At 37.6% G+C, this 18,964-nt stretch overlaps 4 protein-coding genes across 4 annotated transcripts; 1 reads left to right on the top strand and 3 right to left on the bottom strand.

Annotated features, from left to right (window-relative positions):
• Positions 1 to 507: 507 nt before the first annotated feature.
• CBG11717 lies at positions 508 to 8,192 on the bottom strand (the record flags this gene model as incomplete). The annotated part of the gene is made up of 13 exons (XM_045243465.1): positions 508 to 1,047; positions 1,546 to 1,599; positions 1,743 to 1,897; positions 1,946 to 2,115; positions 2,169 to 2,382; positions 2,852 to 3,084; positions 3,133 to 3,687; positions 3,743 to 5,957; positions 7,204 to 7,299; positions 7,505 to 7,564; positions 7,617 to 7,697; positions 7,786 to 7,827; positions 8,120 to 8,192. 13 exons carry the CDS (start codon positions 8,190 to 8,192, stop codon positions 508 to 510), a joined length of 4,488 nt encoding a protein of 1,495 aa, XP_045094655.1.
• Positions 8,193 to 8,798: 606 nt separating this feature from the next.
• Positions 8,799 to 9,755, bottom strand: CBG11716 (the record flags this gene model as incomplete). Its single annotated transcript, XM_002640924.1, has 3 exons — positions 8,799 to 9,002; positions 9,112 to 9,276; positions 9,528 to 9,755. 3 exons carry the CDS (start codon positions 9,753 to 9,755, stop codon positions 8,799 to 8,801), a joined length of 597 nt encoding a protein of 198 aa, XP_002640970.1.
• A 296-nt stretch (positions 9,756 to 10,051) lies between these two features.
• Positions 10,052 to 11,553, top strand: CBG11715 (the record flags this gene model as incomplete). Its single annotated transcript, XM_045243466.1, has 4 exons — positions 10,052 to 10,096; positions 10,532 to 10,753; positions 11,291 to 11,353; positions 11,455 to 11,553. The coding sequence occupies 4 exons, from the start codon at positions 10,052 to 10,054 to the stop codon at positions 11,551 to 11,553; spliced, it is 429 nt and encodes a 142-aa protein (XP_045094656.1).
• Positions 11,554 to 14,837: 3,284 nt separating this feature from the next.
• Positions 14,838 to 15,104, bottom strand: CBG25820 (the record flags this gene model as incomplete). The annotated part of the gene is made up of 1 exon (XM_045243467.1): positions 14,838 to 15,104. One exon carries the CDS (start codon positions 15,102 to 15,104, stop codon positions 14,838 to 14,840), a length of 267 nt encoding a protein of 88 aa, XP_045099207.1.
• Positions 15,105 to 18,964: the final 3,860 nt, after the last annotated feature.

Here is an 18,964-nt window from a genome sequence, read left to right on the forward strand (position 1 = left end):
CTGAGACGAATGATGGTAATTTTTCTAGAATTACTGTAACCCGAAATACAGTGGATTTAATTTTTGGGCTCCAACTACAGTAAGCCAAAAAATGTTCCAAAACTAGGCATGATCATACTCATTTGAAAGCCCTTGTGACGCTGTGTCGATTGGTAATTGTTTCATATTTTTGGGATTACTGTAACTCGAGATACGGTAGATTTCATTTTTGAGATCAAACTACAGTAATCCAAAAATTTCTTCAAAACTAGACATGAATATACTCATTTGAAAACTCTAGACAAGCCAAGTCTGATAGCAATAATTTCATGTACCTAAAATAACTGTAGCTTGAGATACGGTAGTTTTAATTACTAAAAACTTTCATTGGAAACCAATTTTTAAAAAAAGAAATTCATTCAGTCTATAATCTTTTGAATTTGAGATTTTTTAGAAATCTATCTAATCAACACCACAATAAAATTTATTCTATCTTATAATTCACATAAATCGAGTTATACGAAATGTTCACAGCTTCCTGACATTCGTATCCGATGGTTGAGTCCCGAGAGACTCGGCCACTGTCATTCCGGCCTCCGCGGCCGCTGCCTTCTTCTTCTTCCCGGCCTTCTTCTTCTTCTCCTTGGTATCTGGTGTCTTGGATCGTTTGCTCTTCTGTTGACTGATCGGTGCTTCAAGACTCAATCTCGACGGTCCGGCAACATTGGTATCAGACGTAGCCGTTCGCATTCCACCCACTTCCTGCTCGAGCTTCTGGATGTCCATTTCGTTGTTATCTCTTAGAGACATCACGTTGGAAGAGCTAGAAGCAGATGGTGTGGCTGGAGGTGGAGTTTGGGCCGCTTTCAACTCCAAGACCGTTTGCTTGTATTTCTTCTCCATCTCTTCTGCCTTCTGCTTATCCGTCATGTGATTTTTCGATGTCAATTTGGCGTCGATGGCTTTGAATGTCGCATCGGTGACTCCTTTCGCCAAATACTCCTTCGCTGGTACGATAAGATTGCCGTAGATCTTCAGAGCTTTTGCAGTCATCGCGACGCCAACTCTCTGAAAATTGGAATTGGAAACTCCTTGAGCAAAGGCCATGAGCAACTTTGAGCTCAATTATCTCGATTCTCGTGAAAGATATCAAAAAGTTGTCAACTGATAAAATATTGTTCTTGTTAAGAAAAATATTTTATAAGTTGACACATTTTTGATAACTTTTGAAGGGACCGAGATAAATTGACTCAAAGTTAAACGGTCGGAAGCTGCAGCTCAGGCGGCGAGCAACTTCGAGCCCTTATATCTCTTCTCCTGTGAAAGTTATCAAAAATTCGTCAACTGATAAAATGTTTCCCATGAGATGAGATGTTTTTTATCAGTTGACAAATTTTGGGTATCTCATCAAACAGCTTAGATAATTGGGCTCTAAGAAAAAGGTTTAGGTGGGCTCTTATTAAGGGTAGTTTCCAGACCGTCATCTTTGAGCTCAATTATCTTGACTCCTTTGAAAAATATCAAAAATCGGTCAACTGATAAAATATTGCTCATCTTATGACAAACATTTTCACAGTTAACAGATTTTGGATATCTCATAAAAGATCTGAGATAATTGAGCTGAAAGTTGACAGTAGAATCAAATTTTCGTAGTTTTTAGGCATTTTTAAACCAGTTTTCAGTGAACTTTTCTTAATTTCAAGACTGTTCGAGACTCAAACTTTGAGTTGTGAAATTTTCAAAAATAACTCAAAATCACTCACTATGCGGACAGCTTCAATGGTGAGAACGGCAGCAAACCACAGTTGAGCTTGAGTCTGGACGGCTCCCGGACGGAAATGACGAATCTCGTTCAGAACTACAGTCTGTTCGAGATGGTAACCTCTCGATTCGAACGAAATCATGTTGCCCAACAGTTCTGAAATAATTCAAATTGAACGTAATCAACTAAAAAAGAATGACTCACGAGCCAACACTCCACTTCTTCCGAGTCCGGCTGTGCAATGAACGAATGGCGTGTTCCCGCGATCAATGATTTCTTGGTAGATCGCCAGCACGACGTCGGTCCGTCTCGGAATCTCGAAATCCGGCCATCCGGTGTAGTGGAAGTGTCGCACGGTGAATGATTGACCATTACTGCAAATTTGAAAATTGTTGGCTTGAAATTGAGATTCTAATTAATTCCTCACCCAATTGTGATTCTCAGCTCTCGAATCGTCAGCTCTCCATCGAAAGAAGTGGTCACAGAAATGCATGTGATGGTGACTATTCCATTGGCATACGTTTCTGTGGTTCCTTGGGTCAGTGGAAAGTATGGACTGCACTTCTCATCGTCTCCTGGGATAAAGTACAATTTGAACTCAATTATCTCAGTTCCTATGAGAGAAATCAAAAAGAGGTCAACTGATAAAATATTATTGATGTTATAAAAAACATTTTATCAGTTGACTACTTTTTGATCGCTATCATAGGAAAATAGATATAAGGGCTCAAAGTTGCTCGCCGCCTGAGCTGCAGCTTCCGACCGTCTAAATTTGAGTCAATTTATCTCGGTCCCTTCAAAAGTTATCAAAAATGTGTCAACTGATAGATTATTTATCATAATATCCCCAATAGTTTTTTAATTGACAACTTTTTTAATATCTGTTAAAGGAACCGAGATACATGGCCTCAAAATTCAGATATCCGCAGCCAACCGCACAGCTCAGGCGGCGAGAAACTTTGACTTGATTTATCTCGGCTCCTATAGGAGATGTCAAAAAGTGGCCAACTGATAAAATGTTGCTCATTTCATGATGACTAATTCATCAATTGAACTTTTTTTGATATCTTTTAAAGGAACCGAAATAAAACGGCTTAAAGTTAAACGAACCTTCCATGAACTTGGTCAAACAAACGACCATATTGGATCCTCGGGAGCGGACTGCCGACCAAAAGTGACCAATGTTACACTTTCTGGTGCTGTTTTCAGTCTGTGGTGCTTGTGACAGAACGATTCTGAACCCATTCGAATAGGTAATCATGTTCGCATGAATCCATCCTTTTGCGAACAACGGCCAGTCTTTATCCGAGAACATTCCGTTGAGACCCAGTGAAACATTCTTTCTGAAAATCGGAAAAAATCAAACTTTCCAACTGTTCCATAAACCGTACCTTTGCCATGCTCGCATCGCATGGACTTCCTTCGACGTCGCGGGCAAATTCTCCAAATCCGTTTTGAATCTGGTGTCCACGAAAAGAAGCCAGTATTCGACTGGCGACAAACTGCCCAAAAATTTCTCTAGTAGCAAAGTACGGTAACGGGCGGCACAGTTATTCACAGAAAAGAAAACTGCTTCTTCTTGGCTAGGAGTGATATTTGCGACAGGATGTTCTGAAAGAAGGGAATTGTTACAGTATTGTATTTCTATGTCTGAAGTTCGCCTACCTTGCTGAGTGGGCTCTTCTTCACGCTCAGGTGCAGGCGATTCATGTACAGGTGGAACTGGTGGACCGGATTTAACAGGAGCAGATCCACCGAGATCAGGAGTTGGAGCAGGTTCTTCGTCAATTACGGGTTTAACAGGTGGCAACACGGTGGTGTCGTAGTGATGTATTACTTTTGTGCGACAACAACCAATTGGACAACGCCACCAAATCAAGGTCACGGTCAGGGTTGCAATGATGAGGAAACCAGCAGTAGCTCCCAAACTGATGTAGAGCACTTTTCTGAAAAATAAATTTCGAAACTTCCAAACTACAAAAACTGCAAAACAACACTCACTTATCATCGGACTTTTTGCTCGGTTTGTGCATAGCTTTTCCGTAAGCAACAAAAAGTAGATCGACGTTGCCGAGAGCAGCCTTCGATGCACCAATTGCGGTCTTGTGACGAGCGAAATCCAAGCCAAATGTATCCAGCTGATCGAGAACTTTTTTGATTTTCAGAAGATCCCGGTCCTTGAGCTGCTCCGACATCTTTTCCACAGATTTACCAATTGCAAAGAAGTCCATTGGAATACCAGATAATCCTTTTGCAGTTTGGATGACTTCGTTGAGAGAAATGAAATCAGGAGACTTTGGAGGCTTGATAGAAGATCTGACCTGGTTGACTTCTTGTTTCAGTGTGTTGATCTTCTGATCCAGCGCCATCAAATCTTCCAAGTTCTTTCTATCTTTTGGATCCGAGACTCCAATCACGTACTTCCTGACCTTCTCCATCTGGACATCATCCAAATCGAGACTCGTCTCCAAAATCATTTTCATGCCACGAAACACTCGAGCCGACGATCCGATAGTTTGTGAATCTTTGAGAATTTTGTTTGTGGATGCCAACGCGTCCTTCTCGATACTCTTCATTCCTCCCATTTCCTTGACTGAATTCTCAAGTGAGGAGAGAGTGGTCTTGGCTGTTTTGACCCATCCGGAAATCTGTTGGACATCTGGCACACTTACAACCGACTTCCGATGCTCTTGAATTGCTCTGATTGCTGCTCCAAGGCTTTTGGATCCTGGCAGCTTTCTCAACTTATCAATTTCTTGCAGAAATGGGATTAATCCATCAGTATACTTTTGAATTACCGCCTTTTTCGTGTCGATCTCCTTAGCCATATCGATCACCGATTTCGGAGCTTTCCCATTTCCATCTTTTTTCGTCAACACTTCATAGGATTTGGCACCACTTTCGAGCGAGTTCCTCAGATTTTCGAATGCAGCTGATTTCCGAAGATTGTCCAATTGCTCAAATGCAGTTGCTCCTGATGAATCCTTGATGATTCCAAGAATATCCGAAAGGTCTCCGGCTTCGTCCTTGGCTACAGCTGAAGCAATTTTGTTCGCTTGCTTGATGGCGTCCAAATGTTCCGGCAAGACTTTGATATAGTTGAAAATTGTTTGAAACTCCTGCATATTGGTTGGGCTCATATCCGAGATTGATTTCGTGATGAAGAACTTTTCGATCGATGAGGATAGATCGTTTAATGAACCGTCGGCTTGAGGAACAGAAGCGACAAGGTTGGTAAGACTCTCCAAAGCAGATTTGTCACCATCAGCCAATCGGAGAGATCTTGCTGCAGCCTGAGTGTTCAGTTGAAGAGGTCCAAGTTGATCGAGGGCTTTGGCAATGGAATCTGATTGTCCATCGACTGCTTTCTTCACCCATTCATCTTTCAAATCATTAGAAACAAGTCCAAGATCCAAAACTCCATCGGCAAATCCAGCTGTACAACTCAATTTGCGATTTCCACTCTGATGCAGACGACCAGTGAAAACTTGATGAAGAGTGTGAACTTTCGATTGAAGAGAACTCACAGCTTTCGAAAAGTCTCCGAGAATTTTGACGTTGGATCCTACTTTTTTCATGATGGGAGTATCTTTGGGGTTAACAACAAGTTTCATATCATTGTCTTCGAACTTCTGGAGGACTTCATTGACATTGAAGAGCGGTCCGAGAACTGATACGGGATATCTGAGGACGTTATCCACAGCCAAACGCGTCGATGCCATAGTCTTGATAGTGTCAATGGCGGTTCGAAAATTGGAGAGCCGATTGTTTGTGTAAACCTCCTTTGTCTTCTCGTCCGTCTTCAAAGCAATTAGATTTACTAACAAATCTTTTAAGTTGGATGCAGCCAGGTCAGGAACGGACTCCGACAACTTCTTGACAGCAGTGAAGTACACATCAATTCCTGGAATCGTGACTCCTTTCTCCATTCCATTGGTCCTATCAATCGCATCACTGTAGATCAAGAATCGTTCCTCCATCTTTTCAATTTCAGCATCGCTAACCAATTTTTGCGGAAGTTCTTTGATATCCTTGAGCAATGGTTGGAAATCGTCAGTATTGATTAATTTGATAGAGTTTACGGATTCCAGATTGAGAAGATCCGAAATAAGAACGACGGGAGTGATGGTTCCAGTGGAGAGACCTTGTTGGAGGGCGATTCCATTGATGACACGGGATGCTTTCAGGAGGAGTTCAACGGACGTGTCAAAGGAATCTGAAAATAGGACTATTTAGTAGGATTATAAGGTCTGGAAATCTTGAAAAATCATCTGAAAATTTGAAAATTTTGAGATGTCTTTTCCAAAAAAAATGTTGAGAATCTTTTCTTTTCTAAAAATGTTGAGGTTTGGAAAATGGAGAATGGCTTGAAGTCATTTAAAAAGGCTCATTTCCAGCCAAAACTTTTAAAAGTCATTGGGAGAATTTAGAGACAAATTTTGGGTTTTTTCTGACCATTTCGAGCTTAATTTTTAATTTTCTAGACTTTCTCAATTTCCAAATTAACTTTACTTTCAATTTCGGAACATTTTGGATCCTAGAAAGAGCCCAGAAACATCAAAATTCGGCTTGAGATCACCTGGAAACCCCGAAAATTAGCTCAAAATGCTATTTGAAGCTGAAAAGAGCCTTTTGGGATGATTTTAAGCAATAAAGAAAACATCAAATTTTCAGAAAATAAGACATTTTCAGGATTCAATTTTGGAAAATTTTGGGTCAGTTTTTCATGATTTTTAGGTTATTCTTAACTGACAATTTGAACCAAAAAATTGCTCATTTATAGCTAAAAATCGTCCCTTGGCGCATTTTTAGCTCAATTTTGGGGTTTTCCAGGGCATTTTAAGCTAGATTTAGACTGTTCTAGGCCATTTCAAAATGATTCTTAGAATTTTGGGCCAGTTTTTCATGATTTTCAGGTTACCGTAAACACTATCCGAATCACTACCGAACGCCACCCGAATCGTCAAACTTGAGCCCTTATATCTCTCCTTCTGTAAGAGATATCAAAAAGTTGTCAACGGATAAAATGTTGCTGATGTTATGATAAACATTTTATCCGTTGATAACTTTTTGATATCTCTGAAAGGAAACGAGATTTATAAGCTCAAAGTGGACGGTCTGTATGGCGTTCTATTAGAGTGTTTACGGTTAAAATTTTCAGCATTTTACAGTCAATTTTAGACCACTTTGGGCCAGTTTTATGGGTCAGTTTTTCATGATTTTTAGGTTATTGTTAACTGAAAAATCGTACAAAAAAGCCCTTTTATAGCTGAAAATCGGTAATTTCCAGCCAAAAATCGAAAAAAAAATCGTCCCTTGGAGCATTTTGTGCTCAATATTAGGGGGTTTTCCGGGCTATTCCAAAATGCTTTTAAGTCAATTTTGGACCAGTTTTTCACGAATTTTAGGTTTTTTTCAACTAGAAATTTCAATTTTCCAAAACTTTCGAGGACTTTACTAACCATTGGAATTACGCCGAGAGCGTTGAGGATCCGTGTCAGAGAGTGCATGGTGGTCAGGGTACTGTGGGGAGTTGGAGTTTGGCTTCACATCCAGATCTGGAAATCAATATAAATTCAATAAAAATCGATATCATTTTATTAAAAATCGATATACCGTAAACACTTTTAGCTTCTAACTTTGAACTACTATATCTTATATGTTTCACAGGGACCGAGATATATGCTCTCAAAGTGGACGGTCAGGGTGCCCTTCTATTAGAGTGTATACGGTAACTTCATTAAAAAATGGATATTTCCTCACCATGATTGCCTGAAGATGAACCCAACGGCGGATTGTCTGGATATGGGGAGAGCTGTCTTTCTGAAATTTCAGATAGAAAATTATAAAATTCAGGAATCTGGATGATTCTTACGGTAGACGATGCGGTTTGCAGCAGCAGTGAGCTTGTCAGAGAGATAGGTGGACCCGAGGACCAAGAGAAGATAGACGATTTCTGGAAAAAAAATCGATATTTCAATCGATATTCCAATCGATAACTGCACGGCGCCATGTGGAATGTCTGCGTCTCTTAGCTAACTCACTCTTTCGAAATTTCATCGTCGTCATATAGCTTTGTTTTGAAACTATAACTTCTGAACTTTTTTCAGACTGATTTCAGACTGGTTCGAGAACCCTCTCAAGCTGATGGGCGGTCCCATACACGTCACGGTCAGCGTAGCAGGACACGTGGCAGGCCTTGGTTTAAAGGTCACGTAAGAATTTCTTTTTTTTCAATTTTTTTCCGGAAAACTTGATTTTCTGCATTTTTCGGAAAAGATGAAGACAACCAATTTTATATTCAATGTACAAAAAACTTTATTTAAATTATTCAAAAATCGCAAAAAAACAAAAAAAAAACATTTCCAGATCACATACACTCAAAAATTTGCGAATTTTCGCCTAAAAATAGTCCAAAATGCGATTCCAGTCGTTCTCCGGCCAATTCCATTGTCCTCGGTGATTTTTACACGGAATTGAGCGATTTGGAGATTCTGAAAATTCAACATTTTTGAAAAAGAAACTTTTTTTAATTTTTACACTTCAAACGACTTTAAGACATCTGTAAAGCGTGAAAATCATCGAAAAACCCCAGGAAAAATCGCTAGAAATCGGTCGAAAGTCTGAAATTCGTTGAAAAATTCAAAACGGCTCCCGGGTGGATTTACGGTAAACAACGCGCGCATGACCGGGATTCCGGAGTGTCGTTGTTTTTTTAATTTCGGAATATTCAGGAATTTTTGCTCGAATTTCAGAGACTTTTCTGCGATAAAGTGAATGGAAAATTGCCGAAAATTGATCTAAAAATTGTTTTAAATCAGAAAAATCGTAAAAATAATTATCACTGGCGGGAAAAGTGCTGAAAAATTGTTTAGAAACATTTTTTCAGGAAACTTGATTTTTGGCATATTTGAAGCGAAAATTGTGCAAATTTAAGACAATTTTTCACTTTTTTATATTGAAACAAAGAAAAAAATCCATAAAAAACAAAAAAAAATTTCATTCTAAAAATTCAAAAATCGCAAGAAAAAACAAAAAAAAATCGAAAATTTACAGATCATTTATGCTCCAAAATTTGCGAATTTTCGCCTAAAAACCGTCCAAAATGCGATTCCAGCCGTTCTCCGGGCAATTCCATGGTGATTTCCTTGAATGCACTACTGTAGCTGACCCGTTTGAATCCCAATTTTTTCTCGAAGAGGGATAGCGAAGGAGCATTGTCTTCAGTGATTTTTACACAGAATCGAGCGATTTGGAGGTTCTGAAAATGCTAAAAATTAGGAAATTTGAGCTGAAAATTCAAAATTTTCGAAAAAACATAAAAAAAAAACTTTTTTGGCTGGAAATTTCAAATTTTCAGCCAAAATCACCTTAAACGCCCATGAAATGATCAATGAAACAGCTTCCTGGCCAATTCCTTTGCCTCTGCCACGTGGCTCCGCAATCATCACCTCCACCTCTCCAACGTCTTCTTCTTCTTCTAAATTCTCTGATTTCGAAATGAATAAATTCACGTCTCCCAGCATTCTATTCGTCTGAAAATTTGAAATTTTTAGGCTAAAATTCAAATTTTAAGAGAAAATTTGAATTTTTGGAATTTTTGAAAAAAAACATTTTTTGAAAATGTTTGAATGAAACATGGTTTTTAGGGTTTTCGGACTCCAAAATTTTAGATTTTTTTAGTATTTTCAACCCTGAAAGCTTAGAAAGTATAGTTTTTAGGCTGAAAATCGGAGTTTTGACAAAAATTCGAATACTTTCAATTTTTTTTGAATTTCCCTCTCACCTCTTCGCCTTCTTCTCTGCTCAAAACGATGAAAGTGAGCTTATCATCGTCTTCTCGCCACGATTTTTGCATTTCGAATTCCTCTTCCAGCGATAATCTTTCCGAACCGGTTAACCTTCGAATTTCCTCATCTTCCATCCATTTATGGTACTTTTCCACATGGCAAGGCTCATAAGGGACCAGCACACACTTTTCCGCCACGATTTTCACATTTTCATTGAGTTTCATGGCTGAAAACAGCTGAAAATCGGGGTTTCTAGCCCAAAGACCACTAAAAAATGGAAAATGGCGAAAAATTCTGGTGGCCGCGGCCTAGAATCCGACAAGTTCCATGGAGCGCGTTTGCTTTACACTGATTTTTTCAACGCACTGCCTCGTTTTCAGCACCAATTTTCGCTTGTTTACATCCGTTTTTTCTTAAAATTTCGCAGAAAATTCTTGTGAGCATTAATCTTCATGTTTTTCTTTATGTTTTGAGACCGAAAATCTCAAAATTTCAGGGGTTTTTCAGGCGATTTCGAACCATGCTTGGAAGAGCAGTGCAAAAGCTTCAAGCAGCCACTCCAATTGTAGGTTTTGTACATGTAAATGATGGAAATATTAAGGAAAATCTGTTAAAAACGAAAATCAAGTTGAAAAATGAGTCAAAATTGACCTATAACTCGAAAAATTCAATTTCCCGAAAATTTTCAAAAAAAATTATTAATTTGCTGGAAAACCCCCGAGTTTTCTATTGAAACAAGTCAATTCTCAGCTCTGAAATTACGAAAATCGCTATTTGAGGCCCCAACATTTGCTTTAAAGCTCAAAAAATCGAAAAAAATTTTGATTTTCAAAAATTTCAATTCTGGAGCTTAAAAACTCAAAAATGCTCTGAAAAGGCTTATTTTAATCAGGAAAAAGGCTGAAAATAGCAAGGAAACGTATAGAAATCTGAAAAAATCGAAAAATAGCGAATTTCGCAGTTTCTAGTGTGATTAAACTGGAAAAAACCGAATTTCCAGCTGAAAAATCACAAAAAAGACTTCAAAGATTCCAAAAAATCCCAAAAATCGCAATTTCAGACCACAGCGGCTCGTGGAAAGGCTCGTGGCGTGATTGTGCAGAGCTACGCAGCCGACGTTCTTCCATTCAAGGGGAAACCAGCGGAAGCCAAATCGAGACGCGTCCGTTTGGAGGCCGGAAAGACCTATCATTGGTGTTCGTGTGGTTTGAGTGTTAAGCAGGTGAGATATATGCATTTTAATCGAAAAATCGGGATTTTCGAGTGATTTTGAGCTAAAAATTGTGATTTTTTGAGGTTTTTCGGCCTGAAAAATGTATTTTTTCGGGAATTTTCGGTATAAATCTCTATTTTTGAAATAATTTTCCACCTGAAAAATGCAATTTCTGACATTTTTAGACCTAAAAATGCACTTTTTGAAGATTTTTCGACCAAAAAATTGTGATTTTCGAAAATTTTCGACATAAAAAGGGAATTTTTTGACTAATTTCGAGCTAAAAATTGCAATTTTTAAGATTTTTTGGCCCGAAAAATGCACTTTTTGAGCGATTTTTAACCTGAAACTCGCTCTGAAAAGTGCATTTTCTGACATTTTTAGACCTAAAAAATGCATTTTCGAGGTTTTCGGACCTTAAAATCATATTTTTCGAGAAAAATCCCGAAATTTCGACCCAAAATACCTGAAAATTGAGTTTTTCAGCTATTGTTTTTTGAGCTCAAGAACCGCTAATTACTCCTAATTACCCCTAATTATTTCCAGCCATTCTGCGATGGAACCCACAAAGTGCCAGGGCTCACCAACGTTCGTCCAGTCAGTTTTCAGGTAATTTCAAGCCGATTTTCAGCAGTTTTCGGCTTTTTCAATCCTAAATAGGCTGATTTTCAGCGTTTTTTTCCCTCAAAAACCTAATTTTTCCGTTTCAGGTCGAAAAAACCGGCGACTACTCAATGTGCGGATGCAAACAGACCGATTCTCGACCACTTTGCGATGGAAAACACTCGGATGTCAGTTTTCTATGCTGAAATTGAAGAAAAAAAGCGCTGAAAATTGCCGTTTTGGCGCATTTCAGACGATTCTAGACGATCCAAATTGGCTGAAAATGACCATTTTCAGCAGAAGTTCACATAAAAAAAATAAAAAAAAAAGAGTTGAAATTCTGGAAAAATGTCTGAAAAATTCGCGTTTTTTTGGCATTTTTTGCGGCCGAAAATTTAAATTTCTCAGTGATTTTTTTTTCCACTTTATCAGCTCAATTTGTCATTTTTTTTTCGTGAAAAAATGGCGAAAATCCCGTATTTTTGAAGAGAAATCACTGAAAAACTAGCCATTCAGACCAATCTGAGGCTTAAAATTCCCCAATTTTTCGCCTTATTTTCAACAAAAAGTTACGAGAAATCTGTATATTTTTCAAGCCAAAACGACTGAAAATACCGGAAAAATCGATCATTTTCAGCTTAAAAAGCCATTTTAGACCTGAAAAATAATCAATTTTTCATCCAATTTTCGTGCGTTTTTTGACTTCTAAATGCTGAAATTCGTCATTTTGTCTTGAATTTTCGCCAGAATTTTCACTGAAAATCTTCATTTTTCAGGCTAATACCAAAAAATTCGTACAGAAAATCCAGAATTTCAGCTCGCAAACTCCTAAAAAGGCTGAAAAAAGTTTTTGATCTTAAATTGAAGAAAAAAAAAGCTGAAAATAGCCGAAAAATCTGAAATTTTGCTATGAAAATACCGATTCTAGGGTTAAAAATCGCAAAAAAAAAGCGCGGGAAATTGCTATTTTGGCTGAAAATGACCTGAAATTCTGACATTTTGCTTTGAATGATGTATCGATTTTTCCAGAAATCGATGTTTTTGATAGTAAATTTCACATTTTCAGAGCGTTTTCAGCCAAATTTCAGATCAAAAATCCCCCAAAAAATTTCTGAAATACAGCATTTTTGGTATTTTTCTAGCTAAAAATTTGCGAAAAATTGACAAAAAATTGTGATTTTCAGCCATATTTGAGCCGAAAATTCGCAGCTTTTCAAGCGATTTTTGATAGAAAAAAAACGGAAAAATAGACATTTTCAGCCAAGTTTAGGCGGTTTTTTATCCTTTAAAAAAAATAATTTCAGCTCAAAAAATCCCAAAATCTGAAGAAATGCGACAATTTGAGTAATTTTAGGCTCGAAAATCCCGGAAAATCGATAATTTCAGCCTGTTTTCAGCCATTTTCGACATAAAAATACGTTTTTTCGCATTATTTTCGGCTCAAAACCCATGCGTTGCGGTCGCGTCGCGGTTGGGTAGATCAAAAACTAGAATTGAGCTAGAATAGTCGTGTTTGGGCTCATTTTGAAGCTCTCAACGAGCTGAATCGAGATATATCACTTTCGAAACGAACGTTGCGATTGAAATTTAACTAATTTCTGGGCGTTTCAAAAATTTCAAATTTTGTGAAACCTCCAATTTTCAACGATTCTATGAAACTAAAGTGTTTGAAACTCTAATTTTTGTGTTTCTTTCGTTGTGTGCTTCAAAATGAGCCCAAACACGACTATTCTAGCTCAATTCTAGTTTTTGATCTACCCAACCGCGACGCGACCGCAACGCATGGGTTTTGAGCCGAAAATAATGCGAAAAAACGTATTTTTATGTCGAAAATGGCTGAAAACAGGCTGAAATTAGAATTCCACCACAGTGGCGATGATATCAGATCTGCCGGTCTACTGGCCGTCGTTTTACAATTTTTTTGAATACTCAATTTCTGAGGATCCATAGGACATTGTCGCATGTTGTCACGTCATTGACAAGGATTTTTTCTTTCTGAATTAGCCTCATGAGGTTAATCCAGTAAAAAGTAATACTCTTTTCAGACATTTTCTCGTGTATCAGATTAGATTAACGTTTCTTAGAACGCGATTCTCGCGAGAAGTGAGTAGGAGTAGTCTCGCGATCCAATCGTCTAAAAAAGCATTTAAATCTGGAGAATTTCAGTTTTGAATGATTTTGGGGTTTCAGATGTTCCTCACATTTTCAACCTGATTTTAGAAACATTAAACTGCTTTTTACTCTTGTTCACTGACGCTTTTTAAGATATTTTGACTTACCGTTCCCCTGACTGAAGATCTCCCTATCTTTTGAGCACAATTATCCTGGCTCCTATACTAAATATATAAAGTTGATCAACTATAGAAAGATGGCGATATCATAACAAATACTTTATCAGTTGACAGAATTTCAATATTTCTTTTCGAAATTAAGTTAATTGAGCTCAAAATACAAATGTGAATAGGCTTTCTATTAGCGTGTTTACAGTATTTGGTAAATTATCTTTTGGTTGTTCATAACTTCTTCTCAACTTGCAGTCGTGGGGCAAGTTGTGGTAGCTTGCATACGTACCAAGCACCATCAGTTGACGCTCTGGCGCCAACACACCAAAATTAGTCATGAGATTCGTGTGTGCATAGAAGACAAATACGAACAAAACTTTGTACGTTTGCTTTCTTCCCTTGTATTTCTCATTTCTCATGGTTTTGTCTTTGAAAACTCAAATCTGCTTTTTGTGATATAATTGAGGTTGTCTTTGAATACTTTGAATACGTAGTGCCGATTTCATGTCATAGGTTGTGAGCGTTAGCTAGATGTCATTTACGTCGTCAATAAGTTGATCTGGTGAAGAAGTAGTAGCGCTTTCCGAAATTTTCTGGAGTATCACATCAGATTATCGATTCATGGAAAAATGTCCTCGTGAGGAGTGAGTAGGAATTGTCATATGCTTTTTGTCAAAAAAGGAGCCTTTGAATCTGTAGAAGATTAGTTTTTGAATGCTCGTTGGCGGTTCAGGTTTTTGTTAACCTGATTCTAATAAACTAATGATGACTTTTGTTGACTTTTATTATTTCCGCAAAACCTGTAATAGGAGGGTCTTCTAACCTTTATCTTTGAGCCAGTTTTTTTTCGGTTCCGGTCAAAGATACGAAAAAATTGTCAACTGATAAGTTGTTCATCATAATAACAGTGATATTTTGACAGTTTTGTCATTTTAATACCTTGCATAGGAATCAAGAGAATTGAGTTCAAATTTGACAGTATGGGGGCCTTTTGAGGTAAATTTAGAGACTCTGAGAGAACTATAATTTATTGGCCTCCATGCGAATATAATAACATTGATTATTTCTCATAAGATCTCGAACCTATGGGTTACGGTATATTAAAGAATCTTCTGCAGCTTCCGTTCCACCTCGTCGGACCACCTTGTTTTTCGAATCTGTTATTTTCTGAGCTAGGTTCCGGGCATTTGTTACTATGACATATATAACTATATGCTTTCAACATTTTTCAACCCGTCAGCTGTCGTCACCCACCAAATGTCTCCTGGCTCAATGGCTATCTCTTTCATCTTCTCTTTCTTTCTCGATTTTGCAAAAACCGGAACAGTCATCATTAACGGCACAACCCGAGTACACAAAAAGCCGTTGAGAGCAGCTGTTCCACACACATCGTCACCATCTGCCACACTCGGGCTGCCGTTTGGGAGGTCTTTCCTTGTGTCCAGCCGTTGAAAGAGCGAGTAGTAGTAACCCATCTCTTTTTGTTGTCGTCTCTTCTCTTCGCACCCCACCCCACCATACCCATCCCCTCTTCCTCCCTTCTTACACAGAAGATACAAAACGCAGCACAACAACAACTAACGGATGGATGGGGCTCTTTTTCTTCTTCGTTTCTCTTTTCTTTTCATGCTCGCCACCCCGTGGGTCCGTCGGACCGTTTCTCTGAATCTCTTTCTGTTTTCCATGCAATCCCATTTTTCAGCGTTTTTGTGAGTGGGACAGACCCCCCCCCCCCCACAACGAAGCAATTTTTCATGGTCCTCTGCTTACTCCGTTTTTCTTCTCCATCGTCTTTCCATCTTTTGCAAGCCTCCTCCTTTCTTGACGCATGTGCGCAAACAACCACACATTCCCTGATTCTTCTCCGTTTTTTCTTGCCAATGTTGCTTTTTTTTCTCTCTTCTTTTTTTTCTTCTTCTAACAATGGCAATTCAAAATTGCTTTAGGAATTTGGAAAACAAAAGACAGCTAGAATCTCATATAAGAAAAACAGCGGTAAGCGTTCTATTTTAGCATCTTTTCCAAGTTATACAGTACTAGTCAATAAGATGTCAGTGGTCCACTTTGCGATATCTTTTATAAGAAATAAGCTACAGTAAAGGTCAATAAGATGAACAAAAATTAATTTTTCAGTTTATTTTTGACCATTTTCAACCACACCTATATAGAAAACTATGCATTCACAGATTTTTTTGAAAAATTCTAGTTTTTCAGCTTATTTCAAATTTCTAAAAGAAACTCGCTTTTTCACGTATTCAGTGCAAAAACAGGCAAAAAAATGGGTGCTTTCCAAAAATCGGCAAATAGCTGAGAAACTAGGAACATCCGAAAATCCTATGAATGCAAAGTTTTTAATCTAGATCTGTTCTGCATTTTCCAACATTTTAAAAATGATCAAAACTCGACAGCCAAGCTCCAGATTTCTGAAAATGAACTAAAATCAAATAAAAATTCATTTTTGGATATCTTATTGACCAGTACAAAAACGGAAAAAGTAGGTGCTTCTTACAGCGGTACAGTAGTTGCTGGCGGTACTGTAGTTGCTCTTTTCTCTAGTCAAATATCTCAAAATTTGTTGAAACAAAATCCGTATAGGGCATTGCGTAGGAGAAAGTGGACCCCTCCTAGTTTCATCTTTCATCCCTACTTCTTGATTCGGCGGGAGTAGAATTTTTTCTTCAGTATTATTTGAAAGTATTTCCCTTTATGCGAACTTGCTAGCTTATGCTATGGGCAAGGTGTACTGTAGGTTCTGCTCTGAAAATCAGGCGCTATTTAAGAGTCTTCGAAATCCCCATTTACTCCAAACTTCATAAATAATTCCTATATTTTTTACTCAACCATCTGATGCTTTCCTTCATTTTTTCCCATCGAAATGAAAAGATCTTTTCTAGAATTTTCAATTTCGGCAAGTGTCCATCACTCCACAGCGTCTCCTTCTTCTTCTTCTTTTTTATTTCCACCCCATCCTCCAAAAATTCTTGCGGCTTCTACTCTTCTCTGTCGACGACGCCGTCTTCTTCCCGCTTTTCTGTTCTCCTTTTCAAGACGTTTTTGTTCTTCTTCTTCTTCTCCTCCGATTCCCAATTCCCCTATCTTCTTTTTTCCCTCGATTCCTATTCCCTTTTGCGGGGTTTTTTTTTCCATTTCCTATAATAAAAAAGTCCGTCGAGGCATTCTCGATGTCATTAAGAGTGTGTGGGACAACTCTTCGGGGCACCTCATCAAGCATTCCAACGTTTAGCGCACACATTGCTCACTCTCTTTCGCCTTCTGTGTCAATTTTCTGTTTAGTCATTCAATGCTGCTTTTTTCAGAAGATACGATGTGAGAGCTCGAGTTTTTCTTCAAACTTCATGGGTTCCTAATCCGTTTCTTCAACCATGATAATCAACTACTAGTTTATACCTCATATTGTGAGTTTCTCAGAAATGCAACAAAACAAACTTAACCATGCAACTTTCAGAATCCAATCTCCTGCGTTAATAACCAATAAGAACACTGAAAAAACTGATGTGATGAAAATTCTGTGATTGGAGACGACGTGCAGCTTTTGGCATAACCTCGGATTTGACGCACTTCTTTGTTTCGGCGTGATGGTTCAAGAAGACGTCCCCTATCCGTAACCTTCGCATAGCTATTCCTCATCCCCGATGCTATTCAATGTGATTAACTCATCTGTTTTACAACCCTTTCTCCAAATTTTTGATTATCCAATACCCAAAGCACTACTGATAATCCCCCGAGACACCGTGATTATTTTGCTATGATAAAACCCACAAACCCGACTATCTCGTTTGATTACCGTGATCATCTTATTTTTTTCCGAAATTACAGTATTACTCTCTCAATGAACAGTTAATCCAGAATCTGTAACAGAGAAAACATGAAAAAATCTGAAAATTTGCAGGTGACTCATAATTACCATAGATGCACTAATAAACCGTTTTCCAAAATACTTGAAGCTCAATTATCTAATTTTTTGTGATAGATATCGTAAACTTACCAACTTTGAGAGTGTTAGTGACAGAATAACAAGCATCTTATCAGTTGATAAATTTTTGATATCTTTCATAGAAATCGAGTTAATCGACTTTGAAGTACAGGTACCATGTGCGTTATGAAAATACGACTATCTTTTGTATAGGGGTACATGGAATTGAGTTTAAAATTATTATTTTTTCAAAAATCTTTCTTAAATGAACGGTGAGCTATATATTTGAGACCTTAGTTGTGCATTATGACATAAAAGGAATTGAATAGACATAGTCCCGAAGACGTTTTTCCGAAAATTGACATTTTTTGATTTCACAGTATTGGACCATTCGGACATTTCCCATCATAATAAATTTCTTTGCAAAGATTGAACAAAGGTGTAATTGAGTTTTTTGAAGTCTGTAATCTGTTATCTAAGATACATGTTAGCTCAAATATTTACCTTTCCTCTGTACAAAGTTATGATTTCTTGAATAGAGATGAACCACTTTTTCTGAAAAAACACAAAAAGTTTTGTCATTCTGATGTACCTGCGCATAGGCAGCTTATATTATCTGTTTTGTGCTAGTCCATGGGAGGGGCATTTTTTGCTACCAATATCTAAGAAAAAACGAGGGGACACTTCGGGTACTTCCCTTGTTAGAAACAACTTTTTTTTTCGAAAATCGGTAAAACTGAGCATTTTAAAATATCTAACCTTTTAAATCGATTGAGCCATGTTTAAAGCTCAAAATTTACTTTTTAGAACGTGTCATGAAGTTTTTAAGAAAAAATATCAAAATTTACGGTTAAAAATTGTCAAAAATAGATACATTCAATATGGAAAAAATTTCGTTCTAGACGTTTCGATCATTTTCAGAAACCTATATTTCAATGCGGCTTTGAAAGTGTATTTAGAGCCTTACAAGTTTCAAAATTGGTGATCACAGGGCCTTAGACATGTTGAATTCATATGAGTTTTTGAAATTGTGTTTTCCGTTTTGGTTTGTGCCAAACACTCATTGATGGGGGTCCAATCCTTATGCCGCATACTTTAGAACGCCATCCTATACATGTTCTTCGAGTTCAAATATTTCGGTTTATTTGAGAGATATTGAAAACCTGTCAACTATAAACTTTTTTGCGATATTATGCCAGATATTTTCGGAAAATAGAAAAAGTTTTAGAAAATTATATTTTCTCCTGGAATTCAAAACACAAAAAATTTATTTAATTAGAAAGAACTATTTCATTGTCAGTTACAGAAACTTGTCAAGAACTCAACGGAGTTCTCATGATTGATTCTAATAAAGTAACCTCCATATTTCAAAACATTGTGGCTACTTTCGGACAGAACTTT

The sequence above is a fragment of the Caenorhabditis briggsae genome, assembly GCF_000004555.2.
Source record: "Caenorhabditis briggsae complete genome, chrIII, whole genome shotgun sequence".
In the NCBI taxonomy this organism is placed as follows: domain Eukaryota; kingdom Metazoa; phylum Nematoda; class Chromadorea; order Rhabditida; family Rhabditidae; genus Caenorhabditis; species Caenorhabditis briggsae.